Below are 12,615 nucleotides of genomic sequence, written 5' to 3' on the forward strand. Positions count from 1 at the left end.
ATTTTAACAACCAAACTCACAGAATATTTGACGGAAGGACACTGAATGAAATTGAATCACACATTAAGGGGAAAAAATCGAGTTTTAAAAGTTTGGGGGGGGGGGGGGGGGGGGGGGGGGAATTTCAGGACCACCATAATTCAGGGGGCAAAAGTAACATTTATTCTTATAAAAATGACAAACTAAACTTTTAAAACTTGATGTTTTTCCCTTAATGTGTGAAATAATTTCATTTATGTCATTCCGTCTAATAATATGTAACGTTGGTAGTTAAAATAGGACATGGGATCTGACGTGCTATTTGAGAGAAGGGTGTTATGGGTAATTCCATTAATAAAAAAATTGAAATAAAGGAATTAAATTAAGAAGTAAAAGAAAAGGAAAAACCTGGGTTAGAAATCAAACAATCGATCTAAAAACCTAAATTCGAATTTGTAAATGGCGACATCGCCTGGGAATGCTGCTCCGACGCGTTCTTCTCCGCGGTTGAAGAACAATGAGGATTTGTTGATAACGACGAGGATTTGTTGGAAGCTATTGGAGACACATTGAAGACCAAGTGGGAGGTTGATATTTTTTGTGAGCACCCCGTGGATGTGCGTGTGCGTGTAAATGACAATCAGGTTGTCCTGGCTCCACCGACTATGCAGGATGAAGTTGACGTTGACGATCACCCTCCAAATATGGAAGAGCAAACACAAGACGCTCCTGATCCAGAAGAGCAAACACAAGACGCTCCCGATCCAGAAGAGCTTATTCAACAGGAACAACATGAGTTCATGGAAGAGACGGTGACACAAACACAAGATGAAGTGCAGCAAGATGCGGGAGATAATGTGCAGGAGGATGAAATTGAACCTGATCAAGAGGCGGTAGAAGATGTCCAACAAGAATCTGGGTTTGAGTTAAGCGACGATGACATTCATGTCGATGGAGACGCCGTTGATATTGGTCTCTCAGTGTTGCGTGGTAAAGGGAAGGTTGTTTTGAGCGACACAGACACAAGCTTGGACATGGATGCAGAAATTGGCGTGGAATCCGATTCCTCAGAAGAAGAAGTACCGGAGATTCCTAAAAGCTCAGGAGCCAATAAGTTCAGAGACTATAGAAATTTAAAGAAGAAACTCCCATCGTTCACGGAGTTTAAAGAGGCAGATATGCAGAATCCAAGCTTCAAGTTGGGACTGGTGTTCAAAAGCTCAAAACTGTTCAAACAGGCCATCAGAGAGTACTCGATCAAAGCCGGTAAAAATATATACTTCAAGAAAAACGATTCAGACCGTGTAAGAGCAGAATGCAAGGACCCTAACTGCAAGTGGACGTGTTACGCGTCTGTTTTGGGTGACACCGGTACGTTCATAATCAAAACATTGAGGCCTGAACATACTTGTGCTAGGGTTAACATTAACTCGTTCGCCACTGCAACCTGGCTTTCAAAGAAGTATATGCAGCAGATCAAAGACAGTGACTCATTGACGGCCGCAGATATCATGAATCGAGTCCAACAAGACTTCGTGCTTGAATGTTCGAATGAGAAGGCTTATAGGGTTAAAAAAATTGCTAAGAAGGCTATCGAGGGGTCATATAAAGAACAATATGCTGCTCTTTGGAGCTATGGTGCTGAACTGAAACGCTCAAATCCAGGTTCAACCATTCAATTTGAAACTGAAACTGTTTCAGAAGGTCAGACAGTTTTCAAGAGGATGTATGTCTGTTTTCAGGGCTGCAAATCTGGGTTTAAACATTGTAGACCTGTGATTGGTGTTGATGGTTGCCATATCAAAGGCCATCACACCGGTCAACTACTAACTGCAATTGGTATCGATGGAAATAACGGTATTTTTCCGATAGCCTACGCAGTCGTTGAGTCTGAGTGCAAGTCTTCATGGACGTGGTTTCTAAAGTTCTTGAGGGAAGATCTAAGTATTGTCAACGGCCATCACTGGACGTTCATATCTGATAAACAAAAAGGTCTACAAGAGGCATTGACGGATATGTGGGAGGAAGGGTCCGTTCAAGCTGAACATAGGCACTGTGCTAGACATTTTCAAGCCAATTTCATCAAGGTAATTTAGATTATAGTTTAAGTAGTTTAGACACTGATAGATTATAGTGCTGTGATTGATCTCAAAGCTGAAAATTCTTTCTCTTGAACTATGTGTTTGTTTCAAACATTAGCTTCTTTGGAAATACATTGTACAAATATGAATCGGTCTGTACGGATATTTGTAATTTTAACCCGAGATAATGTAATGTAACTCGAGTGCTTTTGACAAAAAAAAAACTCCCAAAGTTTTTCTCGAGTAAGAAATATGATTATTATACTCTACTAATGTTGCAGGTACAAAATGAGACATTTACTGAATTCAGGATTAAATTAACAGAGTTCTAAGTTCCCATCATCATATCTAAAATTAACATGCTTTCTTCATCAGGTTTTCAGGGGACAATTTATGAAGACCAAGATGATGGCGGCAGCAATGGCTTATTCTACTGGTAGGTGTGAATCATAGATGGATGACATTAAAAGAGAAGACCAGGCAGCCTACGAGTGGCTTACTAGCAAAGGCCCTCAACAATGGGCGAGATGTAATTTTAGGACTGCTCCTAAATGTGAGATTGTGTTGAACAACCTTTGCGAGAGCTTCAACGGCACACGAGCGATCCTAATGGCAAGACAGAAGCCAATTTTATCAATGCTCGAGCGCATACGACTGTACCTGTTGCAACGCTTCTCAAAACAGCGCAAGGCCTGTGAAAAATGGACCGGTGCACAGGGACCACGCATTCACAACATTCTTGAGCAAAACAAAGTCCACAGTGCTCAGAATATAGCTTACTGGGCAGGTGGTCAACTGTTTCAAGTTACTAACATGTACGGTGCCATGTACATTGTCGATTTGGCACACCGAACATGTTCATGTCGCCGTTGGGACTTATCAGGTAATGAGTTAGTGCAATTGGTTATGTCTAACTTAATTATGTGTCTTCAATATCTAACGTAGTAACCATGCCAGGAATTCCTTGTTCACATGCCATTAGTTGCATATGGCAGAAGCATGACGAGCCAGTGAATTACGTGTCAGACTGGTATAAAAAGGATTGCCAAATTAAGATTTATGAAAACATGATCCAACCAATCAACCCAATCAAACAATGGCCAAGGACAGGTTTGAATCCTATGTCGATGCCACCGGAAAGAACTAAGCCCGGCAGACCCAAAAAGCTAAGACGAGTTACACACGACGAGGTCGTTCCTCGTACAGGCACAAGGTTGACTCGGCAGTATGTAACCACAAAATGCTCAAGATGTGGTAAACATGGTCACAACAAAACAACATGCTTTAGAAGAGAGCAGGAACAAGAGGTATTTGTGTTGAATAATTTTAATTTTTTAGGGTTATTGTACTAATTTTTATAACATTATTCTTACAGAGAAATGAACGAGCAAGACGTACAACTAGAGGAGCTACACAATCGACGTAGTCAACTCACACAAGTGAAGGACCTCAAACTTCGCAGCCAACACAGGGTGAAACTCAAGAGGACAGGCTTAGGGTAAAAAAATTTCAAAAATTTGAAGTACTTGATATTAGATTGAAATTAACCTAAAATCATGGAATACATGAATCTGATTTATTCATATATGGTATTTACAGCGTAGCCCTCGGTTCCATACTCAAACCGGCTTGCGAGGAGGGCAAATGGAGCCGTGCAGTTTATTCCAAGATTAGAAGCCCGGGTTTATTGCTATGACTATGTTGTTAGTCTTTTTTGGATTATGAATGATGTATATGCGACTTGAATGTGTAAACCAAGTCATTTTGGGAGTCTTTAACTTAAGAAACTTAATAGTAAAATATGACTTGAATATGTAACCCAAGTCCTTTTGAAACTGATTTACTTTTTTGAATATGTTAACAGTTTCCTGAGCATTTGAATGTTTAATGTATTTTGAATGTGTTATGTATTTTGAATGTGTTATGTATTTTGAATATGTTAACAGATTCTTGAGCATTTTAACAGTTACCTATCTCATTCTGTTTCCCTATCTTCATTCAGTGTCAAACGCAAGATGCACAAAAAAAACACCAATTTTCTTCTAATAACAACACAACATATGTTATCTTGTATCAGCGTCAACCACTACTGCATTAATTACTTAAACAAAAGCAGACAAAAAAAAAATACAACAACACAGAGCAACAACTTAATTTTCTTGGATTCACTATGCATCACGGCTATAACATCTTCAGTTGAGAGATTCAATCTTGATTCATCACTTGATACATTCAGTCCAGAATATTGTCCATTATCCATCGAATCTTCAAATTCCCATTCTTCACCAACGTTTTCATATTTGTTGATTTTCTTCAGTAAACCTGGAATGATTTTCTTTGCCCTCGGACACATTATTGGCGGGTCCATCCATTGAAAAAAATTGCACCCTCTATCGTCCTTACTCTGATACAATTCATAGACAGAAAGAGATGGAAAAATACTGAAAATCCACAAATTACATAATTAAAATACTGAAAATCCAGATTCAAGTCCGAAAATTCCTGAACAACCACAAATTCACTTACCTTATATTTTGAACATCCAAAGAAGCGTCGTCCTGGATTATCCCCTGTCCATGCGGTCCGGATTTCGCTCATACCACAATTACAATATGGGTGTCGCTGTTCATCAATGGTGCTGCGCTGTTTCTTGCGACTTGAGGAGATGCTTGCACTGCTGTCCATCGCGAACAAGGAATGAAGGCGAAACGATGTTCGATTTACTCGATGAAGAAACAAACACGATTTGGGTTTTTTTTTTTTGAACCCTAGCTCTTCATTTTGTCTGTCGAACAAGATTTGGGGCTTTCCATTTTGATATCATTTATACCTGATATCATAAAATATCTCATTTATATTTTGAAATGGTTTAAACTAAGGGTATATTCGTAACTTCTGGAATAATGGTAAACTTAACTGACGTTTGCTCGAAATAATACACGGAAGGCCTAATTCTATTCTAAATCTGATATTAAGGACTAAAAACTGAGTTTTTGTAGTACAAGAACTGTATTCTCAGCACCACCAAAATTCAGGGAGCAAAAGTAACATTTATTCTTTTTTTAAAAGTTGTTTAGGTGTTAAATTCTATAAAAAAAATCTACTTATTTGTCAAGGACCAAAATGCTATTCCAAAGACTAAAAAGGACACAATCACAAATTGTCAGATTATTTGCATAAAAATTATAACATATACTAAAAAAATCAAGATCTTATTTATCTAGAAAGTTTCCTTATGTTGTTTCTAATTCTACGATATTGACATTCTGTTCGTCAAGGTTTTTTTTTTTTTTTTTTTTTTTTTTAACCAACTAATTTTTTTGCAATATTGTACTTTTGAATTTATTTATTTATTTTTTAATTTGAAAATTCAACACATAATAAACAAACATAAAATGTGCTACAACTTAAAATACCTTGTTAATGATGTAGAAGTAACTAAATTTATTAAATCTTGATCCTAAAAAGACTAGTAACAGTTAAAGCAACTTTACTTTCATAAACAGCCTCTTCAAGTTAGTGATTAGGCTGTTTAGATGCTGCATATTATTATTAAAAAAAAATGCTTCTTTGGAAAGGACAAAAATGCTATAAAATCAATAATTAGGGACTAAAATGAAAAAAAGGTGAGAAAATAACAGAATCTTTAAAATGTGAGATTATTTGCGCCAAAAATCTATAGAATAAGAAATGGTATACTTGTCCACTTGAGATGGTCTAGTTTTTAAATTATATCTTCGTGCTATTTTTCATTTGAAAATTGGGACCCATCTTTGTATGCCAATATTGATGAGTCTCATGCTAAATATTTAGTGTAAATATCATATCTGAATTTTTAGATTGATAGCAAAGGATAGTATATTGGAGTGTGGGTTTTAAGTGTAAGCTAAAAGTTTTTTGTTTTTTTTTTTTTTTTTTTTTTTTTTTTACATTAGAGACGTTCTAACATTGATTTATCTCAGTTACCCCATGTTCGCGAAGTTGACTTTCTGTTTCCTGGGGACGAAATCTCGAAGTGGTTTTGCTATCAATGCGAGGAATCTTCAGTGACATTGAAGCTACATCCGGGGTGGTATAGCCCTGATTTCATAGGCTTTTTTCAAGAATATATAAAGCTACAATTATTATCTACAAGTATCTAATTATTTTTATTTTGAAAGATGAGCTATTATTTTTTTGTTAGTTTTCTTCTGTGATGCCCCAATGTGAACATTGCACTAATTATTCTGTTCTTTTCTTGTGCGCGCTGTGGAAAAAATCAAGTCCTTGAATTCGAGACAACTACAGATGAACCCAGCCAAAACAAGACTACACAATTGAAGAAAATACCGCGTCATATGAATACATATCACAACTTGCAAATTTAAAGAAATTTCCTCTCTTTTTTCGTTAAAACAGCGAAAATGACATAGAAAAGTCAATATTTTTATGCTTTGTGGCTTCCTTTATATTCTAGTACAGCTCAGACAAAACTAGCCACGCACAGAGTCACAGTCTTATCTCCGTATTCTCTCTTCTTCTTCATTCTTTTACTATCCTCACATAAAATCTCATCTGCGATTCAGGGAGCGATCGAGTTATCACAGATTCTCGGTGGGAAGCTACAAAGCTGCATTTTTAAGAACGCAAAAGGCGCTTCAGAAACGACTGAGAGTTCATCCGCCCGGGATTCAGGGGCCAGGTAAATTGTTAGTAACTAATCACTGAGAATTTGTTTTTGCTGAATTAAGTCGAAATTTTTAGATTTTCAACTGTAATCTGTGAGAGTATGAAAAATAACAAGACTAAGGGAGCAACTGCTTTTTTTATTACAAGAAAGTAAAACAGTACTAAAAGTAAATTAACAAAAGTAGAGAAGCGCACCTAGTAATTTATTATTGTAGGAGTAAACTATAAAAGTTTGATGATTCATGAACAGACTGGAATCCAAACAAATTCATATTGAAATAAAATGACATTACAAGCAAGGGCGTCCAGTGTGTTGTTCCCCTGCCGAGGAATTCTGATGTAGCAGCGGAAATAAGGGATAGTCGAACTCGATCGTCGATTCGAACACGAATAATCCGATCGAAGAACCTTCCTTCGCCTATTGATTCGCACATGAATGCTAGACTCCGGCCATCAAACTCAACGCTCACTCATGAGGTCGGATTTGGGGGAAACTCGCAAGTCTCGATTTCCATTTCATTAAAAAAAACTGTCCCCTTACAAAATCATGCAACCCTTTATAAATAGGGTTCAAAAACGGAAAATGAAGCTTAAACGATAAAGGCAACAAATGCGAAGTACATAACTAAAAACGGAAACATAATAATAAAAATAAAGAGCATAATAATAAAAAAATAAAGGCTAGAGATCATGTATTTAATTGTTGGGATTTTTGTGATTTTCTTCCATTCCATTTCGGTATGATGGATAATTCGGCATCATTCTCTCGGCGTTGAGAAAATTCGTCCTCAAATTTATTTGAGGCGTGTGGGCATTAGTAATGTCAGGTGGCACCTCGGGTTGATCTATTCCATCGTCACGTCGGGCGGCTCTTCTTCAAACTTTTTTTGTAAACTTGTTGTGTGCTCTTTCAGGAGGTTGCTTTGATAGCATATTGGGAAGCTCATCAGGGACCAAAGAAAAATTTATGTTGGGTTCTTTAACCTCTTCCTTGAATCGAGTCATGAGAATAATTTTTGGTAAAGGTTTGCTCGGTCCGGTCGGTGCTCTCGTTCTGGTAGTCTTGATGGGGACCCAATAAATATCGACCTTTTTCGTTGAGGCCAAAAACGACGTTTGAACCACGAAAGACATACTAGTCTCATCTGTAATTTTGTCCTCGTCATGTTCGGCCTCGTGGTACAAGGATTCATCGTACACGGCCCCTCCGATTTCCACCTCGTCGTCGTACGTTGCCACGCCATATTCCGCCTCGTCATACACGGTCTTTCCGTGCTCCGCCTCGTTGTAAACGGAGTCGCCGTACATGGAATCTCCGTATTCCGTCTCATCGTAAACGAAGTCGTCGTACGTGGGCTCATCGTAGATAGTCTCGGCATACTCCACCTCCTCGGCCACAAAATCATCGTATATGGGCTCGTCGTTCTTCGGCTTATCGCAAGCGGCATTCTCGTCCTCCGACTCCTCGAATAAGAACCAATTGCGACTCAGAGGGCCAATATCTGGTCAACGTTTTCTCAAACGCTTGGTGTGCGATGAGATTTTCTGCGTTGTTTGGTCCTTGTGGGGCGGTGTTGGTGCTGTCCGGTGCATAATGGGCACGTTGTTAGGGTTGGGGCGTGTGTTGTGGGTTTGAGGCATTTCGTCGAACAACTGGCGTGCGTAAAAGTGAAAAACTGGATTTTGATGAATTTGAGGCTCTCTTCACCCAATTTTTGTAGTATCTCCCACCTTTTCTCTAAGAATATCGTTCCTCCCTCTTCAACCAATCATCGATCATGGTGGAGAGTAGGAGCAACTTCTCCATGGTCGCATCCAGATCTTCTGCATTTTTCTGGGAAATTCACTCGTTTCTTGGAAATCTAAGAAACAGTCCACCGTGTCCAGGTCGTCCGCGGAATCAGAGTATCGAGCACTTGGCTTAGCGACGTCGGAGATTCTGTGGCTTCAGCAACTTCTTCGTCATTTGTCAATGACTGAAGTGAGCATTTCAAGTTCTTACCAGTTAGGACAAATCACCAGCTGGCTGATCTCTTCACTAAGCCTTTATTCTCCATCTTGAGGGGGGAGTAATACGACACTGATTCTTTCCCTGTCATTTTATTCCTTTATGTCTCGCTTAGTCAGCTGCTGAGTCAGCTTTTATTCTTTCTCTTTTCCCTGTTTTCTTAGATTAGTTAGTTCTGATAATCAGTGTTAAATACGTTTGTATCTTTTCAATTCTTTCAATACAATTATTTCATTCTCTAGATTAAGAATCTTCTATCTTCTGTTTCTCGAAAGTAATAAAGAATCCTCCTTCGCCTATTGATTCGCATACGAATGCTAGACTCCGGGCATCAAACTCAACGCTCACTCACGAGGTCGGATTTGGGGGAAACTCGCAAGTCTCAATTTTCATTTCATTCAAAAAAACTGTTCTCTTACAAAATCATGCAACCCTTTATAAATAAGGTTCAAAAACGGAAAATGAAGCTTAAACGATAAAGGCAACAATTGCCACAAATTCTGAAAGTACATAACTAAAAACGGAAACATAATAATAAAAATAAAGAGCATAATAATAAAAAAACAAAGGCTAGAGATCATGTATTTAATTGTTGGGATTTTTGTGATTTTCTTCCATTTCGGTATCATGGATAATTCGGCATCAAATTCTCTCGAACCTCGAACCTTGTACTTGAATACAAATTAGAGCTAATATATATATACGTATATAAATGTATTATTTATGGTTTATTATACACAAATTAACTATTTTAACGTACAGTACTTTTATATTGGGTTTTTTTTTCCGTAGTATTTTATATATTTTTTTAAAAATAAAATCCTACATCCAGGTAATCCAAATCATATTTACAGCTTATGGCTTCTTCTCCGAGTACCTCTGTCGAAAGATACGACGTATTCATCAGCTTTCGAGGCACGGACACACGCTGGGGCTTTATTAGCTTTCTTTGCGACGCTTTGCGCGATAAAGGAATAAAGATCTTCATAGACGAGGAGGACCTCAAGAAAGGAGACGAGATCTCGCCTGTGCTTCTAGAAGCAATCAAGGCATCGGCGATCTCGATAATCGTCTTCTCAGAGAACTATGCCCAATCTGGGTGGTGTCTGGATGAGCTCAACCACATCGTCCGTTGCATGAAAGAAGATAAACAGCGTGTTATACCCGTGTTCTACAAGGTGGAGCCCAGGAATATACGCCACCAAAAGAGAAGCTTCGAAGTTGCATTCTCAGAACTCGAAACACGCTTCGGACACGACTCGGAAAAGTTGAAGATGTGGCAGGAATCTCTGAGAACCACTGCGGATTTATCCGGATTTAATTCGACAGACGCGAGGTAAATTGTTAGTTATCTGGATTTAACCTTATTTGATAAGAGAAATTTCATTAATTGGGCTTAATAAGCCATTAAATATCAAGATTAGACCCTAATGTTTAAAAATATCTAAATATGGACTTTTGACCCAAAATCGGACAAAAATACCCTTGATTCAAAAAACCCATATTTTTCTCTCATTTTCAAATGATTTTTTTTTTTTAGGAATTTGGGTATGTGTTCAGTTTCGGGGCAAGAATTGGGGCGTTGCCCCGAACCCCACGAGCTCAGCGGTGAGCTCGACCACCGAAAATTCTAATCCTAGCGCAACCAATTCGAACATTGGGGTATTTTTGTCCGATTTTGGACCAAAAGTCCATATTCAGATATTTTTAAACATTAGGGTCTAATCTTGATATTTAATGACTTATTAAGCCCAATTAATGAAATTTCTCTTTGATAAATGGTTGTAGTTGACATAAACCTTAAGTCCAGCTTTTAAATGATTTTTTATTTATTTATTTATTTATAGTTTTAACAACTTTCTATTTATTAATTATCGTTCATATATATTTAACCTTTATATTTGTATCCGAATATGATAATATATACATTTTTTTAACAGAAACTGAAAAATATATTAAAAAAAGGGGAAAAAGAAAGCTTCATCTAGAGCAAAGCAAAATACAAACTAGATAGCACTTGGCCAATCGCGGGATAGTATAGAGAGGCTAAAACTCGAAAAAACAGATTTTAGAGTAGATATCCATAGACCAATACTCTTGAAAATACTGTCCCAGAGATCTTCGAGGAGGAGATATGTAATATTCTCTATAAATATACAAAATTTTGTGGTTCTCATATAAATACGAAGTCATATATATATTTATATATATATATATATATATATATATATATATTGTGATAATTAGGCTATAATATTAAATGAAGGACGCTATTTGACTAATTCGTACAGTTTTTTCATTTATATTATTTCATTAATTTTATAAGGTTTGACTATTTTACAAATTCAAAAAATTTAATTGGCTATTTAGTCGCAAAACCCAGTTTTTAATGCATATTCATTTTACAACGAGTAATAGATGTTTATTTATTTTTTTAAAATTTAATATTAATAAATATCTTTAGTTACTCATAAGGGTTTTTCAATAATGACCCTATAAGTATATAATATTTATGTAAAAAAGAAGTATAAAATAATTTAAAGGTTTGATGTAATACACAAATTAACTTTGTAATTTTTTTTTCGATGATATGTTTATTGACTACAGTTTATTTACATTTTTCAGGTCCGAGTCCGACTTGATAAAAGAAATTGTTGAATGTGTCATGGAAGAATTAAAAATGATACCTTATGCTTCTTGTTACGAGACAAATGGTCTTGTTGGAATTGATAACAATTTGCATGTTATAGAGCCATCTTTATGTGTCAACTTAACGAACAAGGACACTCGCGTCATTGGAATTTGGGGAATGGGTGGCATCGGAAAGACGACAATCGCCCGTGTCCTGTTCAACAAATTCTGTAATGGATTCTCTGGTTTCTCTTTCCTTGAAAACGTTAGAGAGGAAGTTACGAAGCACCAATCCTCGGACCTGCAAAAGAGAGTTTTCTCGGAACTGTTGAAAGAGAAGAACTTGAAACACGTCACTCCTCGCAAAAAAGATAGACTCCGCCAAAGGAATGTTCTTTTAGTCCTTGACGATGTCGATAACGTAAAGCAATTGGACCTTCTGGCCATAGATCGTGAATGCTTCGGTCCAGGTAGTAGAATTGTTGTGACGAGCAGAGATTCACAAGTGCTCAGGGCTACCAAAGCCGACGAAATACATGAAATTAAGGACTTGAGTTTTGGGGAGGCTAGTCGGCTCTTTCTCTCGAAAGCTTTTGGTAAAGAAAGCGATGAATCTCCGTCCAAGAGATACTTGGAGTTGTCCGAGACAATTGTCAAGAAATATGGCAAAGGCAATCCGTTGGCTCTCACGGTTTTGGGTCGGCACTTGTGTTCAAGGAGCATCGAAGAATGGGAAAGCGAAATAGAGTTACTTGACTCAACTCCAAACCATGAAGTCCAAGACATACTGAAAGTGAGCTACGACGGACTGAGCCAGAACAACAAGGACATGTTTCTCGATATTGCCTGCTTCCTTAAAGGGAAAAACATGGATGACATCAAGAGAATACTCGGGTATAGATATTCCGGAGTTGTTGCAGGAATCAGTGTTCTCATTGACAAGGCTCTCATAACTGGGGGAATCAATGCGAGGGATCAGATCTGGATGCATGATTTGATCCAAGAAATGGGCCAAGAAATTGTTCGTGGAGAATCAAAGGATCCGGGAGAGCGCAGTAGATTGTGGTCTACATCAGATATTTGCCATGTACTCTATGAAGAGAATCGAGTAAGTCATGCTTATGAATATCAAGATCCTTTAAAACTTAATTGCAATCACACTTTATTATCATAATGTGGTCATTTTTTTTTTGTATATATGAACTGTGATTAGGGGACACAAAAAATTGAAGGAATTTGCTGGGAGTA

The 12,615-nt window shown here is 37.5% G+C and overlaps 2 protein-coding genes across 2 annotated transcripts; both read left to right on the forward strand.

The window, feature by feature from the left end:
- The first annotated feature begins 644 nt into the window (after nt 1–644).
- On the forward strand, nt 645–2,513 carry LOC149394330 (uncharacterized). The gene is made up of 2 exons (XM_089618311.1): nt 645–2,066; nt 2,436–2,513. Exons 1-2 carry the CDS (start codon nt 645–647, stop codon nt 2,511–2,513), a joined length of 1,500 nt encoding a protein of 499 aa, XP_089474437.1.
- A 4,010-nt stretch (nt 2,514–6,523) lies between these two features.
- LOC149394331 (TMV resistance protein N-like) lies at nt 6,524–12,598 on the forward strand. The gene is made up of 3 exons (XM_089616765.1): nt 6,524–6,741; nt 9,591–10,072; nt 11,362–12,598. Exons 2-3 carry the CDS (start codon nt 9,594–9,596, stop codon nt 12,539–12,541), a joined length of 1,659 nt encoding a protein of 552 aa, XP_089472891.1. The 5' UTR covers nt 6,524–6,741; nt 9,591–9,593; the 3' UTR covers nt 12,542–12,598.
- Nucleotides 12,599–12,615: the final 17 nt, after the last annotated feature.

The sequence above is a fragment of the Urtica dioica genome, chromosome 6, assembly GCF_054948205.1.
Source record: "Urtica dioica subsp. dioica isolate 48M chromosome 6, U.dioica_male_clone48M_v1_H2, whole genome shotgun sequence".
Lineage (NCBI taxonomy): Eukaryota > Viridiplantae > Streptophyta > Magnoliopsida > Rosales > Urticaceae > Urtica > Urtica dioica.

Excerpts from the sequence above, each read along its gene's own strand:
- LOC149394330 (XM_089618311.1), top strand. The coding sequence starts at position 645 with ATGCAGGATGAAGTTGACGTTGACGATCACCCTCCAAATATGGAAGAG. Across the intron at positions 2,067-2,435 it reads TTCAAGCCAATTTCATCAAG|GTTTTCAGGGGACAATTTAT; the intron begins GTAATTTAGATT and ends TTTCTTCATCAG.
- LOC149394331 (XM_089616765.1), top strand. The coding sequence starts at position 9,594 with ATGGCTTCTTCTCCGAGTACCTCTGTCGAAAGATACGACGTATTCATC. Across the intron at positions 10,073-11,361 it reads TTTAATTCGACAGACGCGAG|GTCCGAGTCCGACTTGATAA; the intron begins GTAAATTGTTAG and ends TACATTTTTCAG.